Source organism: Nyctibius grandis, chromosome 16 (genome assembly GCF_013368605.1).
Source record: "Nyctibius grandis isolate bNycGra1 chromosome 16, bNycGra1.pri, whole genome shotgun sequence".
NCBI lineage: Eukaryota > Metazoa > Chordata > Aves > Nyctibiiformes > Nyctibiidae > Nyctibius > Nyctibius grandis.
Window position 1 is genome coordinate 3,446,732 of NC_090673.1, and position 24,979 is coordinate 3,471,710.

The window sequence follows — 24,979 nt, forward strand, 5'->3', positions numbered from 1 at the left end:
TCTGATGCATTAATCCCTGAATCCTTTCTGAATCCTTACAGCAACAGATGTTACAGGCCACACGGACATCCAGACAAGGATCAGAATTTCCTTGCTTCTCTCCATACCCCTGTGCTTTCTGCAGCCTGGCAGGCAACTGTCTCTTGGCATCCTTTAGTCTGAACAGCATGGTAAAGAACACGTGCTGATAATATTTTTTTTTTGTTTGTTTCTTTCCCATCCAGGTAATGACCAAAATGGTCCATAAATTGAATCATTTTCAGTGCTTCCCAGAGAAATTATCTCCTCACTACTATGAATTCAAAATCACTTCAATGCCACCACCACTTGCAGACCTTGTTACTGTGCCAACACTACTCAGAACCCATGAGCACCTGTATCTAAATGCAAGAGGTTTTAAAGTAAGAATAAGCCTAGTGCTAAGGCAATCAACCCTCTGTCACCCTATCTTCTTTACCTCTGCCAATACCAAGCAGTCTTTGCAGAAATTAATAGCTGAAAAATTTGGGAAAGTTAGCATTATCTTTCCTTTCAAATTGACCCATTACAAATGGATCTAGCGTTATCACACATCTTTTATCCTGCTTGAAACCTTTCATCTAGGTTTGCACTTTGAAACCTTAAAACCTGTTTATCTCACTATAAGGCTGTTAGGGATAACACAGCAAGCTTTTTTCAAATTGCATTTCTTGACATTAATGTCAAAAATGTCTGGTTCGATATTTTGATTAAGATCCCCAAGTCAATTTGCATGGAAAGAAATGATATTTTAAATAACTGGGCAGAGAAGAGCAGGTGCTTTGAAGAAAAACCAAAACAAAAGCCTAAAAATAATCTCCTTAACAATGCTGTTAGGCAACCTGAATCAGAAAAGAGTCCACAAAAAACAGGAGGTCCAAAAAATCAGTATGCAAAAAAGCCTGTGATAGCACCTTCATTTAAATCACCTTTTAGTCTTCCCTTTAGAGGAAGCGATGCAAGTGTGAAGCCCTGGTATATGCATCTGGACAAGTAAAGCAAACTGCCTGACGAATAGCAGGCAATGAACCAAATATATCGGTCCCCAGCTCCTCTTGTTCATGGCAGTATTGCTGCCTACTAAATCTCAGGATCGCTTCACTGGCATTTATCACGGAGTTATTAGCCATAATGAAACCCAAGCCCAGGAGGGTTCCCTGACTACACCTGCCTCCCAAACCTCTCGCCCAGGCTCCACAAAGTTTCACTTGTGTAAAACTAAATCTCTTTTAAATTCCCGTTGTAGGAATTAAGAGTATTCCCAAAACACAGACAGGTGAACGTCAACAGTGATGGACACATCCCAGTCCTGCAGCAGGTCTGTGAAGGGATGCTAAAATGACCATTCTGCACCAGACCAACATTATCCCATCTGATCCCATCACCTAGAGCAGGCAATGCCGGGTGTGGCACCACCAGCAGTTCCAGGGACACCCAGTGTCCCAGCCCACCTCTGCCCCGCCGCACACGTGCATCCCCGTGCAACAGCGCAGGGGCTCCGGCTGCCAGCAGAGACCTGGGGCTACTTGAAATTATGCCACACTTACTCGTAACCACGAGCACTATTTTGTTTCCTAAACTAGCCAAAAAACTTATGAGATTTTTTATATATATTTTTTAAGAGCAAATAAACTTCTCCAACCACTTTTCAGCAGTCTATCTCCCACTAAAATTCTGTTTCTAATAACAGGTATTAGGCAGCAATTACATGCTCGAGATCCTGATCCTCACTTCCATATTGCTCATAAAGCAGCTTGTTCTGCTGCTGGATTAAAGGATTTACTTCCCCAGGAGTTCGTGGCTGCAGGCAGGGCCCTTAGCTCCCACTCCGAGGTGTAAACCTGAAATCTGTATCCTCTTGGGTATTTGTCCCTCAGGTGTCACTTTTTGGGAGCCTTCGCTGTGTCACACCGCGTCTGCCTTCGCCTCAGTGCAAGGGAATCTCCTTCAGCCAGGGAAGTTGTGTCCTTCTCTCTGCTCATCAGCTAAAGATTCACTGGAGCAACCTCCCACCCCAGGAGCAGTCCCGCAGCCCTCCCCAGCCAAACGCTGTCCCTGTTGGAGCTGCTGGAGGGGGACAGTTTGCGCTGTCTCCTCACAAGATGCTTTGCTGAGAGCAGGCTGAGCTTTCACTTAGGAAAGCTTCACCGTGTGTTTCCCTACCTGAACTTTCCTTCTCTTCTGTTTCCTTTTCCTAACAACTAAAGCGGCCCTTGAGCCTCTTATTTCCTCTTCCAATTTTTTTTTAAGGTCACGCTATCCAATCTTTAATTCCTCTCTATTAGAAAGTTCAAGCTTGGCCAAAGATTTCTGGCTCTTTGTCAGGAAACAGAACAGTTTCCCATCCAATGGCTTCCCTCAGGTTGGCGCTCACTTCCTCGATACGCTGGAGCCTTTTTGGTTTCTGTGTATCATTTTGGGCTGCTCAACCTCCTCCACTGCATTTTTTTATCCCCAGTTGGCTGGACTCGATCCCCGCCACCAGCCCTCAGGGCTGCTGGCTGCCCTCCTGCCTCGCTCCAGCTGCTCGGCTCTTCGCTTGGACACTTTCCGTGACACCTTTTCATTCAAGGTTCCAGGTCCAACTCCAAATACGTCGGCCAACTTTCACTGCCTCTTTTGCCACCCTCCAGACCCTCCCAGTACGCCTTGAGTTTTCACAGTCCCATAACTAATTCTTCTCCATTTGAGGAGGAGTCCAAGTCCCATCCTACCTCCTAGGAAACATTATCCCATTATCGACTCCCCCTGCTGATGCTCCTGGATAACGAAGGATTTGCCTCGTCTAGCGTAGTTATTTCCTCGCATAGTGAGCTACACAGCACACAGCTGCACGACAATTTATCTCAGCCTCATCTAAGGATGAGACCAACATTCATCTATTTGAGCACCAATATAAAAGGCGAGATCTGGGCAAGTCTTAAGGATAGAAGAGTCCCAAGTGCGACATATTTCAGTGGAAGCATATTAAAACGTGGGTGACAAAAAATGTAATCGCTCCAAGAGAAACGTCAGCTGTGAGATCTGGACTGATCTCATCTTGGAGCAGATCTGTGCACAAAACAGAGGGGCTCTCTCTGGGTGAACGCAGTAGTCTGAAACCAAGGGTTTGTCCCAGTGTTGAAATGGTTTTTTAAAAATTACAATCTGAAAAGTGTAAAGATGCTATTCAGTGGGTATGTCACAAAATATTGATGTTCTCCATCAAATCAACATTTTAAGGATTTATATTAATAGCTTTGAAATAAAATGCTTTTGCTTAGATTTTAAGACCAACCCTCATTTTTCTTTTTATCAGACAAGCACTTTGCACAGGGAAATGCAGATGTCAATATGAACAGATTTTTCCAGGGGAATAATCCTCAACCAAATTCTAAATATCTGTGCTCCACACCCTGAAATATCTGGAGTGAAAATATTTTACAAGAAACTTCCTCTTCCAACAGCTGCCCAAACCACTTACAGATTTACCATATGGATGATCACATCTCCTTCGCTCTCAGGGCTATAAAATACCAGAATTAATAAAAAACAAAGGGAAAGGAAAAAAAACATTCATTAAAATTACATCGGTCTCATTGTAGGTGATGACGGTACTCGTGGGGAGTTCGGCTTCCACGGCGTTTTCCGTGAGTCCGCCCTGGGGGTCTACTTCTTCGTTGTAGTTGACATCTTCGTAGGGGAGAGGCGTGAAGTACTCTTCGTTAGTGGTTTCGTAGTTGTACTCATCCACGAGGGGATCATCCACCACAGCATCCTCTTTCGTCTGCTTGCCGGGGTCCCCTTCATCAGGTGATGGCGTGGGGGCAGGATAGTCCTATTGCAGAAACAAAATGTCAGTCAGAGAAACAAAAAGAAAATTCTGCATCACCTTCCACCTCTCCCTCTATAAAGGTGCCATTTATGAGCCACATCTTTGCCAGGACCACGTGTCAATACCTGCTTGGGATCAGGTCTCTCTCCAGCAGCCACTTCGGGAGTGCCGGGTTTGGTGGTGGGTGCTTCTGGCTTTACAGCTTCATCAACATCTTCGTAGTAGGGGTACTCGTAATAGTAGGTGTCACCTTCTCCCTCCCCGTCGGTGTACTGCAAAGACAAGATGAGAAGCAGAAAATAAGCTGGCAGCACCCAAGCATGTTCTTGCCAGCTCTTTTAGACTTTATTTTATGTCAATTTTGTGATACAGGTCCATGCAGTGAAATCTTTCCCTTCCTCTTGTTCATCAGCTCCTGTGAAGCCTTCACCAAGAGCCTGGCTTTGGGCTGCTTTGGCAATGGCTGTGATTTGAGGAGGTTCCCAATCATCTCTCGGTCCTGTGGCATGTTCTCCCTTATCAGAGAGGATGGACCTACCCTGCAGCAACTCAGTCACCCATGATAACACAATAAAAAAAGAAAAGCCATTATTTTTCTTTTAACCTCAGATTGTTGAGACCTCCCAGGTCACACATCTGACATATTCAGAGAGAGGAAAAAAACACTTGAATCACGCAGCCGCTCTGAGAAGCGCGATGCTATTTTCATTCATCCGACTGCACTAACAGCATCCGTGCGACTCCCTGTCCACCTGCGTCCCGCAGGCAGAAGGGCTTCAAAACCAAGATATTTTCAGCGTTTTCCACAAGGCGTCAGTCATTCTTCAAAATGAAATAACAAACAAAACATTTGGTTACAGCCAGGCATGGCAAATTTCTTCACCAGTCCATCGCTCTTCACTGGCAGCAGACACCGGCGCGTGGAAGAGTTATTCTTAAACAGAGCAACACAGCCCTAAGACAAGCCAGCCCTTGTTGAACTGCTGGCTCCAAAAGAAGAGTTTTATTTTCCTACTACCACATATTTTGACCATACCAGAGTCTATTTATTTTACTTATTTATTGTTTCTCCAGAAGCGCTGGTGGAGCGGTTACGGCACTTCCCCGGAGCTGGGCAACCCCACTTTGCCTGCGAGCATCGCTCTGCTCCCCAAGCCCTGCTAGGCTCAGGTTTGTAACTCAATCCCAAAGCTAAGCCAGAGCAGGCTGATGGCATTACAGCTTCGTGTGGATTCAGCAGGAGCCTGCAGATCTGAGACCAGCTGAAAGCAAGAGAGTGCACGGAGCAGCAAATCAGACCAAGAGAGCAGCTGAGATGCTGCGAAGGGGCTGAGGATGCCAGACACACTAATTGCTGTAGCTGAGCCTGAGACCTCTGATAAACATGTAAAATTCAGGTGATGCTGTTTGGGAAATCAGCCACACCCAGACATTTCTAGTTGAGCAGCAGAAATAAAAAGATATCCTGTATAAGTATTTTTTTTTTCTTTCCTTTTTTTAAAGAAAAGATGTGAGGCTAACTCTTCATAGAAAAAATATTGAGCACAGCAGCTTATACAGATGAGCTGGGAGTATTTCTGCCAAAATGAGATTCAAATGGCAAATATATGGGCAAAAATGTTTCCCCCTCCTTTAACACCTGTTGTTTCAAAGAATGTTAAAAAAGAATTGCTTAGTCCTTTTATGTGTTCAAAAGTAAAAATTGAAATTTAGGAACAGGTGCCTGTTTTGGGCAGCATTTGACCCTCCAGGGAAGGTCGGTATTTCACACTCGCCTCAGGTTGTCTCTCCTGCAAGTTTTAAAGCTCCAAGTGAATATTCATTTTGGTTTCTGGAAACGGGAGGAGTACAGGAAAGGAAGGGAAACTCCCCAGGGCAAAAGCCAAGGTGGCAGAGCCCAGACCACAGCCTGCAAATCCTAAAAGCCACCTCTGTCTCAGCCCATGACTTGCAGACGAGTCGCAGGGAAGGTGAACGGGAGGAAGAAGCTGAGTGTGTTTGCAATCGTGGCGTGGAGCTGGATGCAAAAAGCATCCCAATCCCCTGCTGCCTCAGTGGGTCTCTCTGGGCCACGGAAGAGACTTACGTATTCGTCCTGGTTGGGGTCCTGGGACTGGGGGGAGTCGGGGATGGCGGTGTCGCAGTCGGGGCTGTAGTGTTCGCAGTAATCGTGGGCTGCTCGGGGGTCCGCCACGATCAGGAGCTGCTGGATGTCGCCCTGCGGGGAAGGAAGGACAGAGCGTCAGGGAGATGGACAGTGCACGCAGAGCCACCGGCCCGAGAGTGCAGTCAAGGGGTATGAAACAGCACCAAGGACTGAAAAGCAAAACACCTGGCAAGGCCACCTCCCTGACACAGGCACATCGCCTGAGATGAGCCAGGCAAAACCCCTTCATGTGTCCAGGGCCAGGGTCAAGCAGCCGCTTATCTCAGGCTGCTCTGCGAGGTGTAAAGCCACCATGCTTCATGCCCGGTCCCAGACACACCTTCCCAAAAGATAACTCATCTGTGGAGAGGTCACTCCCCCACCTACAATACAACAGCACTGACAGCCCCGGGCAAGGCGGGTGCAGTAAAAATGAGAGAAGGGCTCTACGCACCCCAAATCAGCAGTGTCCTGGGGACAATACAACAACTCCTTTCCTGCCCCGTCCCATGCAGCTCTGCAGAGCTCTGGAGTTGCCCTGCGCAGTCCAAAAAGTTGTTTATTGGACTCAAAACTTCTCTGCTTCTCCCACCCCATCAGTTGGTCTCATAAAAGACATCACCCCCCTTTATACATCCAGCCTCACCTTGATTTTCCACCCACAACAGCGCAGTATACTGAGATTAGAAATGCATCTGATAATCAGAAAAAGAGAAAAGAGGGAGGGTGTTTGCAGTGGCTTATTGAAAACCAGGTGCAGAGCAAGCTCGTTGGGCACTGAGGCTGCTTAACAGACCCCTCACTATATAGAGAAGAAATTGCTCTTTGGTTTCCTGAAAAACCACCACACCGCTTAACCGTAACGCCAAAAACGAGTTTATTCAGCAGACAGTTACATAAGACAAGACTTTACACTACTTGGATTATTAGAGCTGATATTTTAATTAGGGGGGAAAAAAAAAAATCTTATTTAATAATAGAAAAACATGGCTAAAGCATCAGGGGAAAAAGAAGGAGCATTACAGCAAAACTGGGAGGATGACTCGGGCACATAATAGGAACCAGAAGCTCTGAGGGCAGCCTGGCCAGACCGGCAAAGAGCCCTGTGGAAAACTAAAGGATATTTTGGAAATTATGGGCCAAATCTACCTTTGTGCACGCAAGCTGTGCATGGTCCAGCCGCGGGTGCCGCTGGGTCCATGGGGAGAGTCTGAGCACTCCCATGAACACACACCATTGACTTCACCAAAAAGTGCTGGTTACATTTTTGGCAGAGATCCACCTGGAAAGAAGGTTGCAAGGACCACGTGGACCTGGCCGGATCCTGCCCCGCTCCAAGGGGCAGGAGCAGCTTAGGGCTGCCCGGGGTTTCCCTCCTTGATTTCCACGTTATCACATCCATCTCTGCAGCAGCTCACCGTAACGTCTGGGCAGCTCTCAGATGCTATGCAAATTATCCTAAAATTGAGCATCTGTTTAAGCTTTAGTCATTGTTTCCTGTGAATAACCTTTACAAAATTAACAGAAATGTCTGCAAAGTGGTTTTCAATTTTCTATTTTAAGAACTAGTCTTTCCTTTCCCTTTTTTTTTTTTTTTAAAAATCCATAGAGCAGTTCTGTCATTACTGTTCTGGCTTTTTCGTTTTCAACCTAACCACCAAGAATGGGGATGTAGTATTGGGAAAACGGAGAACGCCAAGTTTTTGTCTCGTAGAACATTTCCCATTTCCAGCCAGCTCTGGCCACCACCTGACAGTGTGACCTGCATGGGGAACTCAGCCATGGTGTGACCTAGAGGACATCGCCCAGCCCTGAGCAGAGACTTGAAGGAGCTGGGGTGTGTTATGGGGTTACGCACCCCATATATTATCATCCCTGGCTCCAAAGGCAGTTCAGAGCAACAAAACAGGCTGCCCCTTTGGAGCTCCCTTCAGTGGAGGATGCCCAACCTGGCCAAGGCAATTTGCTTCAAGTTGATGATGTGAAGATCCCTCCAGCTGCTATTTCTGCACACCAGACCTCAACCACCCCAGCCCCTCATTGACACCTGAGTTAAGCCATTTATGCCCTTCTCTCACTTCAGTGGTTAAAGCTCCCCAGTTTCCATAGGGTTACGGGGAGTGTCTGGCACTGTTGGGATAAGCTGAAATAAAACAGCCACAAAAGCAGACTTGGTACTTGTCTCCAAGAGGCAAGGAAGGAAGGCTGAAAGCTTGTTCTTCCTGATAAGGCTGGATTTACACCTCAAGGAGAGCTGATAGTCTGCATCCTAAAAGTGACTAGGACTATAACTGTGTTTCCTCGAGGAACAGATAAAGCACAGAAAGGCACGTTGGCTAAACACAGTGCAAAAGGTTAAGCAGAAGAGAATTTGCTAAAGCTGAGTTTTGCTTTTAGTCTCAGCTGATGGCAGTTCCTGAGCTATGCATGGGGAAAAATCCTGGCTCAATCCCACCCTGCTTCCCTGCAGCACAACAGGAGCTGAGCATCCTCTGGGTCTGATGGCTCAAGGCATGTGCAGTACCTTTGAGTACATGGGAAGAGATCACCTGCAAGTCCCAGGAGCCACAGGCTCCAGTCTTGGGGGCACAGCAGAAACTCCAACCTCACTCAACACACCAAAGGACAGTGTCAGCCCGGTGGTTGCTGCTGAGTGATCGGGGGAAGATGGACAAGAGAAGCTTCCTGCTAGTTCTGGGTCAAGAACTTGAGAAAAATCAGTGCATAACTAAATAAACTTAGCATGCGAAGGGTGCCAGGAAAAAGCGTGAGCCGCCTCAGACAGCTCCTTCAGAGCTCACCACGCTTCATGAGCATCATTCAACGTGTCTACTATTTTCCTATTTCTTTCTCAAACCCAGTCAATCACCCTGCCCAGCAAAGTTCATCCTTTCCTTCTTGTTCCAGCCGCAGCGTGCAAGCACGCAAAATCAGAAGGAAAACCAACGCGCCCGATTTTGGAGGAATGAGAGCCCCAGGGAGCATCTGAGCTCCATACCCTGACATGGGTTGAGCAGCTCAGTGGTAGGGGAAGGAGGAGAGCTCATGGGGTTACTAGACGATTCATCTTTGTTTCATTAACAGCAAGTGCACAGTGCTGGTGGATACCCTGTGTTAACACTTGTAAAAAGCAGACAAGAGTAAAACCTTGTTAGCAAGATTCTCAGTCAACTGACCTCATCCCTCAGCACAAAACAATAAAATGGGCTAATTTGGCCTGTAATAAAAAGCCCCACTACCTGAACCTCACAAAAGATGCACAAAGCTCTGCTGTCAAGAGCCCCATTTCTTTGATTTAAAAAGCCGACTTTAATAGAGCAGCAAGCCATGCTGGGAGGTTCGCAAGCCTTTCGTGTCCTCTCAAGTGTGTTGCCACCAATAAATTTCACCAAGAGATAGCTGCCCCCAGCCCCGTGCGGGCTGACAACGGCAGCAGCCACCTCCGCTCCCTTCCCTCACTCAGGTGCCCATCTGTTTCACTGTTATGGTTACACTAAACACCCCAGCATCTCTCCTTCCCATGTCAGCATCTGCTTTCTTCGGTAAGAGCAGCGATAATGAAGATACCATTAATTTCCCCCCTCATACACACATGCAACAGCTACGGATTTTCCACAAAGCCTCTGTAAGAAAGAAAACTTACAATTACACTGCAAAAGTGGTTTGAAGACTTTACCAGCCAAGTCACTTTGATTTTTAAGACTTATTTTCAAGCAAAGAGGTATTTAAGTCAGGCAGCAAGTCAGTAACACGCTGGTATTGCTTCAAAGAAGAGGTCACCAGCCCAGTGCTCTCCAGCCCCAGCACCCCTGCAGACGGTGGGTAAAGTCCTCTTTTGGGATGTGGACAGGTTGGGCACGTCTGGGCACACAGGGCTCAAGAAAGTGCTCCAGTACTTGGGGTACATCTTAGCAGGCAGAGGCAAGGCACAGTTGGGCTTTCCTGGGCTGACAAAGAATTTGAAGTGGAGCAAAAAAGAAAAAGTCAATTTTTGCCTGAAAATAACCAATATTTCACCCATCAGAAGAGCTAGTTTTTAAAAAGGGGAACAAATCACGTTCTGACCTTTATTCCTAGAGCTTCCCGTGAAGAGGCAGAGGCAGGACAGCACATTTACCAAAATGATTGTGAATTGCGAGGCTTTTATTTGCTCCACCGAACAGATGTAAGTGCTAACTGTCAGGACCAGTAAGAATCTGTCTGACATTTATGGTAAAGCCATTTATGCCTGATGACTCATTTGCTTTATAGATTAAGTTCCATCAGGCCAGTTTAATTTAACTCCCCAGCCAGCTCCCAGACAAGACTGGAAAAGCTCTTCTGGAGCATTTTTTAACACTTATTCTATATGTGTGCAAAAATGTCACATCACTTCCAATGACATCAACTTCAGTAACTTGGAGAAATTGCTGTGGTTCAACAAAACAAACAACTGGCGAGGATAATCGGAGTGACTTCATCTGGCATTGGCAGCAGCTCCACAAATCCTGGGATTCTTCGGGGCTCTCACTGCAACGCACCGATAATTAACTGGACTGTTGTTTTAGTGCGTTACCCCAGAAGTCTTAAAAAGACTCTTAACATCCATAAAAAAAAATACTGCTTGACGTGCTTTTTTAAACTCCTACATTTAAATCTGCTAACCACAGGCCCAGGATGTACAATTGTAACATACACACAAAATCTTAATTATTGGAAGCAATTGGCACGTTGCTGAGTTTTATTATGACAAACTCACTAGTTCCATAAATGCAAACCCAGCCGGGTGGCTTAAGAGTGGCAGAGGTTCAATGCAGCTCTATGATGAAGTGAAAGCTTAGAGATCCCAGCCACCAGCGAGCTTCCAAAAAACCTAACCCCTGCCTTGAGCCAGCCCTCAGATGTTCCACTTGATAAAGCCTGTCATCGGCACTTGCCCATGGACGGAGGACACAGCGGCTGCCCTGCCCCACGGCTCTCAGCGTCTCATCATCTGCAGAGGTTGGATCAAAAGTGGCATCAGAGAAGTCAGGGAAGCAAGGGGTAACCCAGAGCTCACCGTGTCCCTGGCTCTGCCAGCGTAGCAAGACCCCAAGTCAGAGGTACGACAACCGCTCAGAGCATCAGTGCATCCTTTGTGGTACTGGCATCATCCCAGAGCCCCTCATTTAAACACAGCTGCTCCAGAAAAGCAGCCAAACTGCAGCCATGGGGTCAGACAAAGCCTCGTCACCCCCACCAGCCCCTGTACCCGTGTCCTGAGCCCCTCTTGCTGGCCAGCCACGGACAGAAGCGAGCTCACCAGATGGAGCAGCTGGTACCTAAAGGGCATCCTTTGGGCTTCCAAAAATTTTGCACTACGAAATAGGAAGGCAATCATTAAAGGTTTGGCTAAAAAAAAAAAAAAAAAAAAAAGGCTTGACTCACACACAGTCGTGAGTCAGCTACAAATACTTGGTGGTTTGGATAAATCCAACCCGGATGTTTGCTTCCCCATCCTGCGCAGAGGGGCTGCAAGAATGGACGGGGCAGCTTTGCTGCGAGACCTCTGCTGTTTCCCTTCTCGGGCTCCGGTTACCGCAAGAATGGTTCCCTCTGGCTCTTGGCACTCAGATAAGAGCCTCTTCTGAGGCCTCTTTAGGAAAAACAGGTTTAATTAGGCAGAAAAGGGATAGAAGGTTCACTAGAACCAAATATGGCTTCAAGGAAAACCTCTCTTAAGGGCTGATAATCGTTTCTCTTTCTCACTGCGTCTCTGTCTAGGAGAGGAGGTACCCTATGAAACCCCGCTCTCACGACACGTCAGCCTAGTCCTGCGTCCCCACCCCAAAGCTAAGCTGTTAGCATGGCTAGTATTAAATTTACAGTACACAAACTACAGTAATTTGCTGGACAACCCACATGCCTCTTTCCCTGACCACGGCAACAAGAAGAAAATAAGCCCTTTGGCTCAAAGGTAATTAACCTCCCCAGTAATTTTCAACCTTTATATTTTATAATCCCAGGGAGGAACCCAATTTCCTATCACATGAGGGTCCATTAACTCGCTGTTAGTCCTGGCTGCTGGCTCGGAAGGAGCGGGGCAGGGAAGCACAGGTCCCCTCCTCTGTGCCTCTTCCCTGAGCCCTGCTACCCTCTGCTCCGAGCTGTCCTCAACCCAGCCCTGCTCCGACGGATGGACACACAGCCGGGCAATGCCACGTCGTGCCTCCCCCACCCATAACTGCTGGATCCTCAGGTCAGCCGCCCGTGGCTGTTTCTTAGAAGAGAGGCTTTTCAGAGGAAGCAGCTGTATTTCATATGTGCTTGCAGAGACCACAGCACGCTGCAGGTCTGTCAGGGTAATATCGCAATACGAATTATGAGCAGTTTAGCAAGGACTCCTTACTGGAAGGGAAAGACAAGCAATTTTAAGAGAACAAAAGCCAGATGGCTTTGCTAATTCTGGAAAGCTCTCCTGAAGAACCTGTCACTCTGCCAATACCCAAATACCAGTCAAGGACTCAAGTCATTAGCAGAGCAGGAGACACCAACACAAGGTTCATTTCCAGGCAGCTACTTCCCCCCACTCCCAGCCCCGATAACCCCGCAGTGTAAATAACACCCTACCCTAATGTAAACAGGCCCCAGCAGTGGCCACAGCCACCAGCACAGCACCAAGCACTCGCTGTGCTTGCCGGAGCAAATGCAAAGCCAGGGCTTATGCCAAAGTCCTTTTTTGTTTAAGTGACAAGGCAGAGCTCATTCCCAAAGACAATACCCACAGTACTCAGCAGCAGTATGGATTATTTACACAACAGCACTTCACAGGTGACGGACAGACCCATCCACCATTCAGGTTTCCTGTCCTCAACGGGTGAAGTTTCTTGCCTTTCCAAACGACCAAGTTTGTCAAACCTATTAATCATTGCTGACTTCCTCCTGCTGCTTTCCCCAGAATCCTCACCAAGTCCTGACAGCCCAGAGCCCCTTTGCTCTCTCCAGTCTCATGTAACATCTCTACAGTCACCCTTTCCTCAGCCTTCTGCTACCCTGGTCCACTTAACCATCACGTCCTGCCCTGAGAGCTTCTCACATAGGGACTGGCAATGCCCTGAAGAGAACAGAAAAGGGACAAGATGGAAAAACCTGACCAAGCTCAAATAGACATTTAATGATGGAGCAAGAGCCCAAGCTGAGCTCCAGACTCACCACCCGGACCACATGGTCCCATCCTCCCTGCACCACCTCCCCATCCCTTCACTGCCACCACTGATTCATCCCCAGGCACTTCGCCTAATTGAAACCTCCATCCTTTCAGAAGGGACATCTAATCACCAGTTTAAAGATTCCAAAAAGCTCTGGGGCTGCTTTATGCTTTGAAGCAATTGTACTTCACCTTACTCAACCTTGACCCCAGCTGACTGAAGGGGGCGGCAGGGCTGAGATGAAGCATTATGTGCGCATCGCACAGTTTGTTACCCTGTGGCTCCCACCGTAAGCCACAAATGAGCATTGCTTCCAGTGGGCGACATACCTTTCCTACCTAAAAGCTGACACCTAAATCTTGGAGGACAGTTTTTGTTCGAAAATTTACCAAATGGGTGGAAAAACACAGATAAGACAAATTAGCAACCTGCCATTTAATTAAGATCCAGGAGCTTAGGGGACACAGGGCAAAGAGAAAAACAATCCTTGAGAAAGAGGCAGCTTGGAAAACAGGTGGCATTGGCAGAAGCACAGGAAGCATCAAATCTACAAAACATTTACTGCAAGGGTATCACAGCAATCCGTTTCTCCGGGGTTTTTGTTTCAGAGCTGGAAAAGCCGCTGCGGGGCCAGCGCAGCATCCCTTGGCAGGTCTGCCCCAGGCAGCCCTCCTCCAGCCGCAGCACCGGTGGGGCAGGACCTGCAGAGCCAGGCTGCACGAGAGGCACGGCTGCTGGTAGCAAGGTGGATCTTCTCCAGCAAAAAGGAAAATTTAAGCTAGGAAAAAAAAAAAAAATCTGATGGTAGATGTGGCCAATGCAGCAGAAACTGGACTGTGGTTCAAATCTCTTGTCCTTGGCTCCCGCAGGAGCATCCCGGGTCAGGCAGTGCAGAGCAGGAGGCAGCGGCCATCCCACGCACGTACCGGGGGACGCGTCCAGCTTTCCCTTGACTCATGTCTGGTGCTGCAAACCACCAGACGCGGGCTGCGTGCTCCACAGGCTGCGCTGCGAAGCGGACGAGTACTTTTAATAACTCTTGCAGCTAATTGCACAAGGGAGCAGGACGCACCCAGAGGAGAAATGACTCCTCGGCTTCTGTTTATCCTCACGCCTTACGGCTCGGTGCAGGCACTCTTACATCAGCTGCTGCAAACGTGGTGGCATCACCGTCACGCACCACAGTCCTTGGGAATGGAATATTTGCAAGCTTTGATTTTTCCCTTTCATGTCAAGCTCCCCTACCAACCCAGGTCCCTCTTAAAACTGCTGCACCCACGGGGCCAGCGCTCCGCCATGGACCTGTCTGCATTCCTCCTCTCTCGAGCGAGCACAAACACCGTAACTCTTTCGCTGGGACGGGAAGGTACGCCCAGGGCAAAGCAGCAGCCAAGCGGTAGGGACTGCAGGAAAGGAGAAGGCAGCCAAGATGCCTTAAAAAAAATAAAGCAAATACAAAGAACCTGCTAAAAACACCCGAAGAGACAGATTATCCTTAAATCAACAACCGTCGTGCTCAGACACTCAGCTCCGCTGGCTATTTTTATACATTTATGTCTGTTAAACAAACCATGATCTATCTGCTCGGCTTTTTGGGTGTGAAGCAATCAGTTATGGCCACGGAAAGCGGGATGCGACCGAGCGGCTTCCCCTGCCCTGCGGCCCCAGCCTGGAAGGACGGACAGGGAGAGGGGCTGGTGTGACAAAAGGCTGCTTTATATTCCCTCCTTCTCTAGAGCCTGGCCAAGCACTGTGGTAACACAGGCAAAAATAATATGAGAGGTTTCTGCTATTTTGCAAAGAGCGGAAAAATAATAGTGCACAGTTCAGGTTTTTAAAGGCAAAAAGAAAAGAAGAAAAGCCCTGACAGTCCCACCTCTCTCCACCCCAATAAACAGAGGACATTAGTCTCAAATTTCATTTTCCTATTGTAAAGTCAGTCTTTATATTTGCAAAATTAGCATTTTTAAACTTCTTTTTTTTTTAAATTGTGTCTTCTGGGCAGATGTCTGAACCCCCCCAGCAGATTAGAAACATATGCGAAGAACAAGGAATCCAAACCACACGTTTTTATTAAGCTGCATGACTTCTCGTTCAAATTTCATCACATTGAAAGTAAATATTTTCTCTCTAAAGTAGCTGTATGTTAGGTTATCCATAACAGATATTTCATATATGCACATATATGCACACGGGTGCCCATACACACATGTCCCGTGCTTGCTGATAACCTTGATAGATGTCAATGTGAAACCACATGGCTGAAGCTGATTTTTCAGTTTCTCTTTTAAAAAGAACTTGCCTGTGCACACACACATACAAAACTGAAAAAAAATAAAGCTGCAAGGGTTCCAAAATTTCAGAAATCTCAGATTTAAGGTTGCATACCCCAAAAATCTATCACTCCAAACAGACATATTGGCATATAGTCTTTAACTATTAGCCAGGAGCATGATACTTCTCCAGACTACTTCCACCTCAGCAGCACACGAGTTACAAGGACGCTTTCCCCCGCAGCCCCTTCACACACTTCTCTAAGCTCTGCTTTGCAGCCCCAGTGCTTGCATACGTGTTCTGCACATCCATGCTGCGTATCTAAGCATGTGTATTTTCAAGTGTAACGTCTATAGATGCAGGTGTTAAGTACTAACATAAACGAGCTCCTCCACTGATAGAGGAAGAAAGCACCCAGATTTGGGTGATTTTGAAAGACTCTTACTTCCAAATGACTTAGTTTCCACTTCTGGCATGGGGCACGCACCCTGCTACAGCCTGACATGACCCTAGCAGCTTTTCTGAAGCCAGGGCTTAATCCTTATCCTCGGCCTCTTCCTGCCAAAGCTGGGACATGTCAAACGCAGCCATCGCCTCCGGAGCGGAGTGCGCGTTTCCCGCTGGAGCACGGACCCCACACCACATCCGCAGGGACAGACCCTGACCCGGCCAGCACAGCCTCGGGAGCCCACGCCACAGGCACTGATCTTACCATGAAGCAACTTGCAGCCAAGGGCAGGCTCCTGGTCCCACCCAGCCCTTTGGAGGACACCAGTGCTCTCTGCCAGCCCTGAACTCCTCCTCGGAAGGGCTGACCAGCTGAAGCCAGCTTGAGCATGTGCCATTTACCCTCCTCACCAGTCACCCAAGCCAAGCCTTAATAATCTTTGGGATTTCCATCACCTGCAGCAGACAAAGCCAAGCCACAAGACCTGCTCATGGTACCCACCAGCGCTCTGGTTTCAGCCCCAGCAGTGCAAGCAGCCCACACCCTCAGCTGGTGAACACCAGCTCCAGGGGGACCTTATGGCTGGAGGATGAAGAACTGCATCCATCAACAATGAGTAGCCTGCTGTGGCTCTCCTGGCCAGCTGGGGACCATCCTCAGCTGACACTTCTCTTGAGAAGCCATTTACAGACCTCCTGCAGTAACACCTTCCCCAAGGACAGAAAATGGGACAGGAGCTGGCATCCCTTGGCTCACTGGGATAAAGTGTTCTCCTAAACACAGGCCCCACAGGTTCTCATAGCTGTGGGATGGAAACCTTGCAATACGATCTATCTAGACTATGCTACTAACCAGGCCTGACTGGAAGAAATAACTCCTTTGCTGGCTTATTTTTGAGTTGCTGGCTGGGCAAAGGTGTTCCTTCTATTTCAGGGGAAGAGTGAAAAAAAAAAAAAGGTAAAAAACCTGACTGCAGAGAACCCGTCCAAAGTGACTCAGTTTTCTTTGGCTGCTCCAAAACTCCCATGTCTGACTCTTTTCCCCTCTCCAGTTTTGACTGAAAAATAGGAAACCCAATTCTGAGAAGAGCTGGAATGAGAGAAAATCAGGTTTAGACTCCGCATGCATGGCCAGCTTGGCAGAAGGACTTGGCACACTTGCACCATCTCATAGGGAATGTGTGAGATGTTAAGGCTGGACCTGGTGTAGGTCCTTAGCAGACCTGATCTGTGCGTGTTCCTTGAGTGAGATCTTAAATGTTGCCTCCATCCAGCCAGGCAGAACCAGTTCTTGCATTTCTGCCAGCACAAGGAGCTCGAGCAGAACTGGGTCTTTCCCTACAAGGATCCTAGAGGAATTATTTGGAGTAGAGCTGTTGTATGCATAGCAGGCACGCTAGATGGAAACACCTTCACCAAAGAAACAACCCAGCCTTCTGGCCACCTCTGTAATTACAACTGCTTGCAACTAAACATTCATCTCTTGTGTATACCAGAAACCACATTGAGAGTTATTTAATTTGAAGGTTTAAACTAACACATGAGGAAGCATTCTCCTCTAATGAATTCATTAGGACAACAATGCATTTTTTTGGCTGGTTTCCCCTGAAAGCAAGCCATGTGTGATCTCTTTGTGCAGCCACAGGTGTGTCCGTCTATCTCAATAACTCTTGAGTCTGATAATTGATTTCAGTCACTTTTGACAGAGGAAAAAGGCTCAAGATAATTAAACTCCTATAAATGTCACAGAAACAGACAGCTAGGGAAAAGAAAGGATTCACACAAGTTCATTGTCTGAGGGGAGGCTTTGCAGTGAGTTCACATCTGATCAGATACAGGCATGCACAAGAACACATCTCTTTAATGTTCCTACCATAAGAAAAGTTTAAGCAACCACGAGACACAAATTAGAAGGAATCTAGACCTGCCTAATCTCAAGGCATCTTCGAGATTCCCAATTCCCACAGTAACTGAAAAAAAAAGATGAGCTGAAGCACCACAAAATAAGCAGTTCTTGTGTTTCTGCCTATGCATGGAAAACACCCTCCTCTTCTCAATTTTCCAGACTCAAGAAGAATGGAGGAGAAAACCCAAGCGTCTCCAGGTCCCAGCTAGCCAGCTCCTCCAGCAGCTCTCAGAGGAGCATCACGGGACATGGCAGAGCCCAAGGGTTTGCTGCTACCTGTCATCAGATGCCAGCCCCGTTCAAGCTGGCATTGCCACCCAGGCAACCTCAGATGAGCCTTTACTCAAACACAGTGGCTTATCCATCTGCACAACAGACTTGTAATCATTACTGGCTCTCCAGCAAACACACTAGCATCAAACCCTTAGGGTTATTTTTTTTCTATGTGACCACACAACAGCTTGTCACTCTGTGATTTCTGCCTTCAAACTCTTCATTTGGTAACTTAAAATCAGCATTTATGTCATACTCCACTCAAATTACAGCATTGATCCCTAAAAATAGAGGCCCCACAATCACCATGTGCTCTGTTGTCACTGTCTTTACATCTAGCCCAAACACAACCTTTATAGCACGGTCACTATAGAGCTGTTGGGTTTTTTCCCCCACTTCAGATTACAAATGCTTAGCCAGGAATAGTGTAAATCTATAGGATAGCTTTGAAAGGAATGCTTTAAAAACTGCTTGAAAATTGCACTGCCGAGTTCAAAACTATTCTTCAATCAATGCACCCACCATCTGTTTACAATATTAATACCACCAGCTGAGAGTGACTTCACAGCAACAGATTATTCAAAAAACCCAAAGCTGTCTATCAGCCATCTATCCAGAATTTAAACATGACTTTCTTTTTATCTTTTAAGTTATTGCCTACTCCAAAGTGTTTGCAAAGTAATGAATGTGAATAACTCCACAGCAGCAGTTTTTCAAGCAGTTCCTTCCCATCATTTTCCAATAGGAGCTGATTTGGCTCAGGTCTATTCACACGGTGTGGTTTTGTTCCCTAATTGAAGCATCAAGTCAGATTATGCTTCCGAACCCTTGCAAGCAGCAAATTAGACCATTCAAAAAAAAAACCCTCAATACTTGCTCAAAAAAGTTTGCTTCCACGGATATGCTTAAACAGGGCAACCCAGGAGGCACCTGGCAATGGGCTTTTGTAGCTGCAGCCTCCTCTTGACAGGCAAGGAAAGAAATTTTCATGCAAGGGTAAAACAACAGGATAGTGTGATGGGGTGGTGTTCTCCCTGACAGCCACCACAAGTGCACAGCGTGACAGCAGGGCTCAGACCCCGGTGACCAGCGATGCCAACTGCTGGGACAACCTGGGAAGGCACCAGAACCAAGCAAAGTTTGGCTTCACATCAGTGGTTGCAGTGAAAAAGAGAAAAAAGAACTCTTTTCCCCTCTCTGCATGCACACCCTGCCTGCTGCTCCTGCAGGGAAGCAGGCAGCACCTTGCACCCACACCACTGCCCTCCATCAGGGTGCTAATTGCTGAGGTGGTGCCCCAAGGCCAGGGTGAGGGGACCAGCGCAGGTTGGCATTGCTGGGACAACAGCCCCACGAGCAGCACCCCACAAAACTCACGTTCAGACCTGCTGGAAAGCTACATTAGCAGATAGCCTGCACATCGTGGGAGACATTTACATGCAGGGAGGATAGTGTCAGCCTGGCCTTCCACTGTCCAGCATGGAAATAAATAAAACAACAAAACAAAAACCACGAAAGCCCAACCCAGGCCTCTGAGAAATGAACAGGACAAAATGAATGGATGTCATTGTCTGTCATGATCTGCCAGCCCTTTAACTAGCAGTTAATAAAGCTGAGAAGGAAAGAGAAGATGAAACAATGAGCAATTTTGAAATAACGCCCTCTTTTTGCGTCCGGTGTATTCCAAATAACGCTGCTTTTCTGAAGCATATGCTCAATATTCTGCGCTCCATAGAACAGGCTTAAAAAAAGTTATTTTCTCCATTTTCCTCATCACGTTCATTAGGAATCCCTGGAAGAAACCCAAGCCCCCATTTCCCCTTGTCCTCCACTGCTCTTTGAGCACCAGGTAGCCCAGGGCAGCCCAGCTCTCCACCACCGGTGCCACCACTCTCCAGGTCCCAGTTGTCACGACCCGAAGGTCATCCCCATTGCAGCAGGGCCCAACACACACATCCCAAGCAACCCCACACCCTGGCTGGGGTCCCCATCTGCAGCCCTAGGGCCAGCTCTGGGCAGCACCCTTTATCCAGGCTACGTGTCTCATGAAATGAGGGAATTGCAGTGTTTTCCTTGGAGAGGAGATACAGCCTGGAGGGGAGCGTGCAGTCTCTGAAAACTCCATGTAAACCCAAATTAAAGCCCACAAGGCTGCCAAAGGCTGCCCAGCCTTCACATTTCTTCTTGTGGTCGTGCAGAGCTGACCACATACTCGAGTTCCCTATTTTCTTTACCATTTCATTTAGTGCTGCATTTCCCCCATCCAGCTTCATCTCTTGATGTCACCACCCTACCAAGGGCTGATCACACTGCTCCAAGTTGCCTCTCTCCATCCAAATCAAATAACCTACTAATAACCGAGCTAAAGGGCTGGCTTTTTCCTATAGAAGTTATTTTTCAATGACATATGTGTGAACCATAAGGGATAGCTTAAAAACAGATTCTCCCTCATTACAAGCTGCGGCACAGCACATCGCGGCGTTGCTCTTTTGTGTCTTCCCCCTCCACGCCTAACGGTGCCGTTTCCTGGCTCTGGTTTCACGTTGATTTATTTCCCTTTCATCTATGGAAAATTAGGAACGAGATCAGCTTCTGCTGGCTGCGCCGCCCACACGGAGCTGGATACGCCAGCGTATTGTAAGGGGGACTCTCTCACAGTGGAAAATATGTAGTAAAGCGAAGCTTTTGGCTTAAGTTACACATTTGAAAACTCGCTGTTGGAGCTGCGCTGAGCCAAAGTGGAGGCAGTTGCTCAGTTTTTACTCAGCCCTGTGCAAACAGGGTCACGGTGTCTGCCTGGGAGGTGTTGGTCCCAATGACCCAGAAAGCGTTGGGCTTCATTCCCACCCTTGGCTACAGTGGAGGTGGGAGACGCAAAGGGAAAGCGAGGGTCTAGGGAAGGTGGCGAGCAGTCTCAAGAGAGACGTGAGGAGCAGCCAGTCTTGGTACAGAAAAGGAGGCGGTGGCAGGAACGAAATCCAACCCAAGGTCTCCGTCAAACATCTAGCCATGACGGTCAAACACAGCAGACGGCATTTCGCAGCTCCCTCAGACAATTCACACCACTGCTACAAGGGCAGGAAGAGCAACCAGGGGCAGCCCCACACTGCTGCTCTGTGGATTTCCCATCCTCTCCCTAAACACTTCCCAAAATTCCAGTACGAAACCCCAGGTGAGCCCTCAGTCAGCTCCAAAGCCCATGGCTCATTTTGGAAAGCCTCAGCCTCCCCGAGCCTGGGCTCACTTCCATCACCCAAGGGTGGCTCTTTGCTTCTGGCAGCACATCAGGGCTTGCTGCTCCCATCCCACAACACCTGGAGCTCTTCTGAGTACTAAGGCAGCTAAAAAGCTGCCCACCCCTTGCTTTTACTCCATTTTTTTTTTCCTCATAGCTGAATTAATCTGGAAGCTGAGCTGCCATTTTCTCAGCCCCACAGACAGGCTTTCCACCCCACAACTGCCACAACCCCAAAAGCCACCCTGAGGTTTTATCCTCAGCCCTCCACACCAAGGTGGGCTCAGGATCAAGGTTTTTGTATACACAGAGGCTTTTAATCAGGACTTGGAATGTTTTCTGCCCCAGGAGGTAAATACAGAATTCAGGTTTTACGGATTAAAGGGAATGTGGGAAAAACAGACCTGGCTGCCAAAGTGATCTCAGGATATAAGTGGGATTACATGCTTAGCCGTGGGGATATCTGCTGACACACTCAGAATTCAACTTAACACCAAATTTTGGTTGGGAAAGAATTTTCCTCCATTTGGCCAGTGACAAATCACCAAGCCATGGAGCACTGAGCAGGACACATCTGCAGGGACCACCCGAGAAGGAAGCTTTTGTGCAGGTTCCTATTGCTGTTTCCCATCATTGCTGCAAATTTGGCCAATGCTGCTCAGGAAAGAGCTGAAAATGGCCAGCTGAGCTGGTGTGCACACGTAGGCGTAACACCTCTCATCCATACACCTTTCTCCAGGAAACCAGACTGTCCCCTTGGTTGATGTTCACCCACCTCTCACCTCTGTGCTCCAACGTATTTCTGCAATTATGTTTCAACACTGCTAATTGTCCATGAAAGGTGATTTGGTTTTTTAATTCCTGCAAGAGAACTTCTGTGCAGCATCTCCCACCTCAAATTCAGCATTCAAAAAGTCTTGCGTTTAAACACAAAACCCTGTGTAAGTTCCCATAACAAAGCTAATTGGGCACCACCCAAGCTTTTCATCCCAAGAAAGGGAGCTGGGTTTGTACAACCTACAGCCTGAAGAGCAGATGTGAAGTTCAGCCCAGAAATGCGATTATCTGAACAAAACCCATTAAGGAACAGAGAAACGGATGCAGATTTTGGTATTCTGAGCAGCAAGCTGGAAGATGATAAGCATAATTTGCAGATAAATTTTCTTATGCAAGGCATCAAAGCCTCAGGAAAACCTTGCTATGTTTGCAGACATTCCAGAGCAGAGAACAGTGCACAAAAGTAATATTCACCACAAATTCTCTCATCTCCCCACACATTTCGCTTCAGTGGCCAAAGCACTGTTTGTTCAAGCAGACTTGACCTCCTGAACCACCGCCAGTATGTGGCTACGTGTGGAGAACAATGAGCCCACGGTTAGAGACTTTTTTCCGTGTTCTTGGAGGGAATAGAAAACACACATACATACAAATACACAAATCCCATCCAGTATTCTGCACAACTCATTAGGAATACCCTCTTCCAGCTCCCATCCCCAGGGTGATGTATTTATTGTGAACATATACATTCGACCCCGCTCGGCTCTGTCAAAGTAAGCAGTACACCTGCACACTGGGGATGTCTGGAGTGGGCTAGGATTTTCCTTTGGGCTTTGGCAAGCGGCCCAGACTGCCTCAAAAAAATTTAAAAAGGCCTCACCATGTGTAAGGAACATGTGTTTCATTTGTTCGTACCTAAACGACAAGGGAATGGGCTGAACACAGTCAGCTAAGAGGCTTCTAGCTAGGATGGTCTTTTCTATGCTGGGTTTACTCTGTCCTCCCTGCAACGAGAGGCTCTGTCCATAAAACCCGAGCTTAGAGAAATGAGGACGTCAAGCAGTGTCCTGCAAAGGCAAGACAATAGCAATAAAGCCCTAAATTTCAAAGAAACATCAGCTTGAGCACTGACAGGTCAACAAGGACACAAGCAGCCCACCTCCCTGGTTGAGCAGCTTGTTGCAGAGCTCAGTGCTCACCATCCTCTTCCTCAACACAGTGGCTCTCCCACAAGCTTGGCTCAGACAAGTCTGCACTTCCTATGACAGTTTGTTGCAACAATGCAAATCAATCAAGATTTTTGTACATGGAAGAAAGGATGTTTTCCTGTCCACAGGCTTCTGCTCCAGAAGTTCATTTTTATACAAATAAGACTAATTGGTGTGTCACCATCTGCATAGAACAAGGTTCCCAAATGAGCAGGCACGGGAAAACACGCACTGATTTGGGGCAGCAGCACACTATCGCTCTCTGCTCTCAATAATCACTTGCACATATTGCATGGTGATGCTGCCAATAAAGTTCAGCTGGAAACTTCTCCCCAATAGCGTGAGTATTTGGCTTTTCCCCCACACTCAAGCTGAAGAAATCATCTTTCCCAAACGTGGCCATTTGCTCTCCTCTTCAGTGCCTTTCTAACACACTCCGGGTCCCTTTGTGGTGCCTTTTCTGCTCCTGAAGCCCTGTCCCACTGCTTGCTCCCAGCAGACATCCATGTCCACACCACCACTGTAAACCTTGGCTGATGTCACCGGAGAGGAGCAGGTTTCCAGCATTACATCACCCCGTCTGGGCTCAGCAATCAGCCTTCTGCACCTCAGAGTTTCCATGGAAGAAACCAAGCCCCCTCCTCCTCCTCTCTCCTGCTGTCCAAGGAGGGAAGCAAACTACAAATGAAGCCATCAGCTGAAAGAGTAATGACACTACACGTAACAGCATCCATCATGCATAATGAGCCTGCCTGGGGTGCTGCCCACCAGCATTTACATACAAAACCCTGCCAGGTGAATGTCAGGAACAATCGGACACAACTCTGCTCCCCAAACCTCACAATCCCTGTGGTGGATGGAAATTGTTTTGAAGGACGAGCTTTGTCTTCCAGAGACCACTGAGTTTTCCTCCTTAGCAGTTTCAACTGGTTACCCCAACTCTGCAGGAGGTACCCCAGGCCAGAGAAAGTTGGACAACAGCCTGCCTGTCCTCCCCAAGCCATGGGGCAAGATGACAGCAGTGATGGAGAGCCCTGCTTAGCATCCCTCCCACTGGCCTCTCAGAATCCTTGCCCCTGCCCTCCAAAACGGCAAAAGCTCATCCAAACCAGCTAGCCTGCAGGAGTCCCTAAGTAAGGCAACCATTAGGCTCCAAAAACTGCTTATTTGAACCACAATAATAAACTTATTTCCCATTTCAGTAGCCCTTGGAGTCATGGCACATCACTGTTATTGTAATCACTGGACAGGAGCTAACAGGGAAGCCAGTGGTTCCTCAGATCGGGCTGAGGTCCCATGTCCTTCACTGGCCATTCACAGAAGGCATTAACCCTGGGTGTTAATGAGTGCTAACTGCCCCATATCCTCAGCATCCACCTCGCTTTGCTAACACAATTATGAGGGACCCCTCAAGAAGCAACTGCTCAGGGTTGGGTGCCTTTTCCCATTTACAGACCACACCATCCCTTTACTGCTCTGAGTCTCGTGACAGGAGAGCAGGGCTCCCTGCAAGCTGCGTCTCAGCACCAGGTTCCTTGGTGCTGTCTGACACCGCCAGCACTCGAGATATTCAGCCTGTACCTAAGAGAATTCTATATTAAACAGAAGGCTAAGCTGCACACTTGCCCACAGGTACTGCACAAAGGGGATTGTATAGTGAAGCATCCATTAAAAAGCCCTTACAATGATACCAAAAGGACTAAATCCCCTTTCTA

The 24,979-nt window shown here is 47.7% G+C and overlaps 1 protein-coding gene across 1 annotated transcript in view; it reads right to left on the minus strand.

The window, feature by feature from the left end:
* Positions 1–24,979, minus strand: part of COL5A1 (collagen type V alpha 1 chain) — a 154,446-nt gene that overhangs the window by 78,916 nt on the left and 50,551 nt on the right. The window contains exons 5-7 of the mRNA XM_068414160.1: positions 5,919–6,050; positions 3,958–4,104; positions 3,587–3,835 (exon numbers count right to left, since the gene is read on the minus strand). Coding sequence (XP_068270261.1) covers positions 3,587–3,835; positions 3,958–4,104; positions 5,919–6,050 — 528 coding nt within the window. The remainder of the gene's footprint in view (positions 1–3,586; positions 3,836–3,957; positions 4,105–5,918; positions 6,051–24,979) is intronic.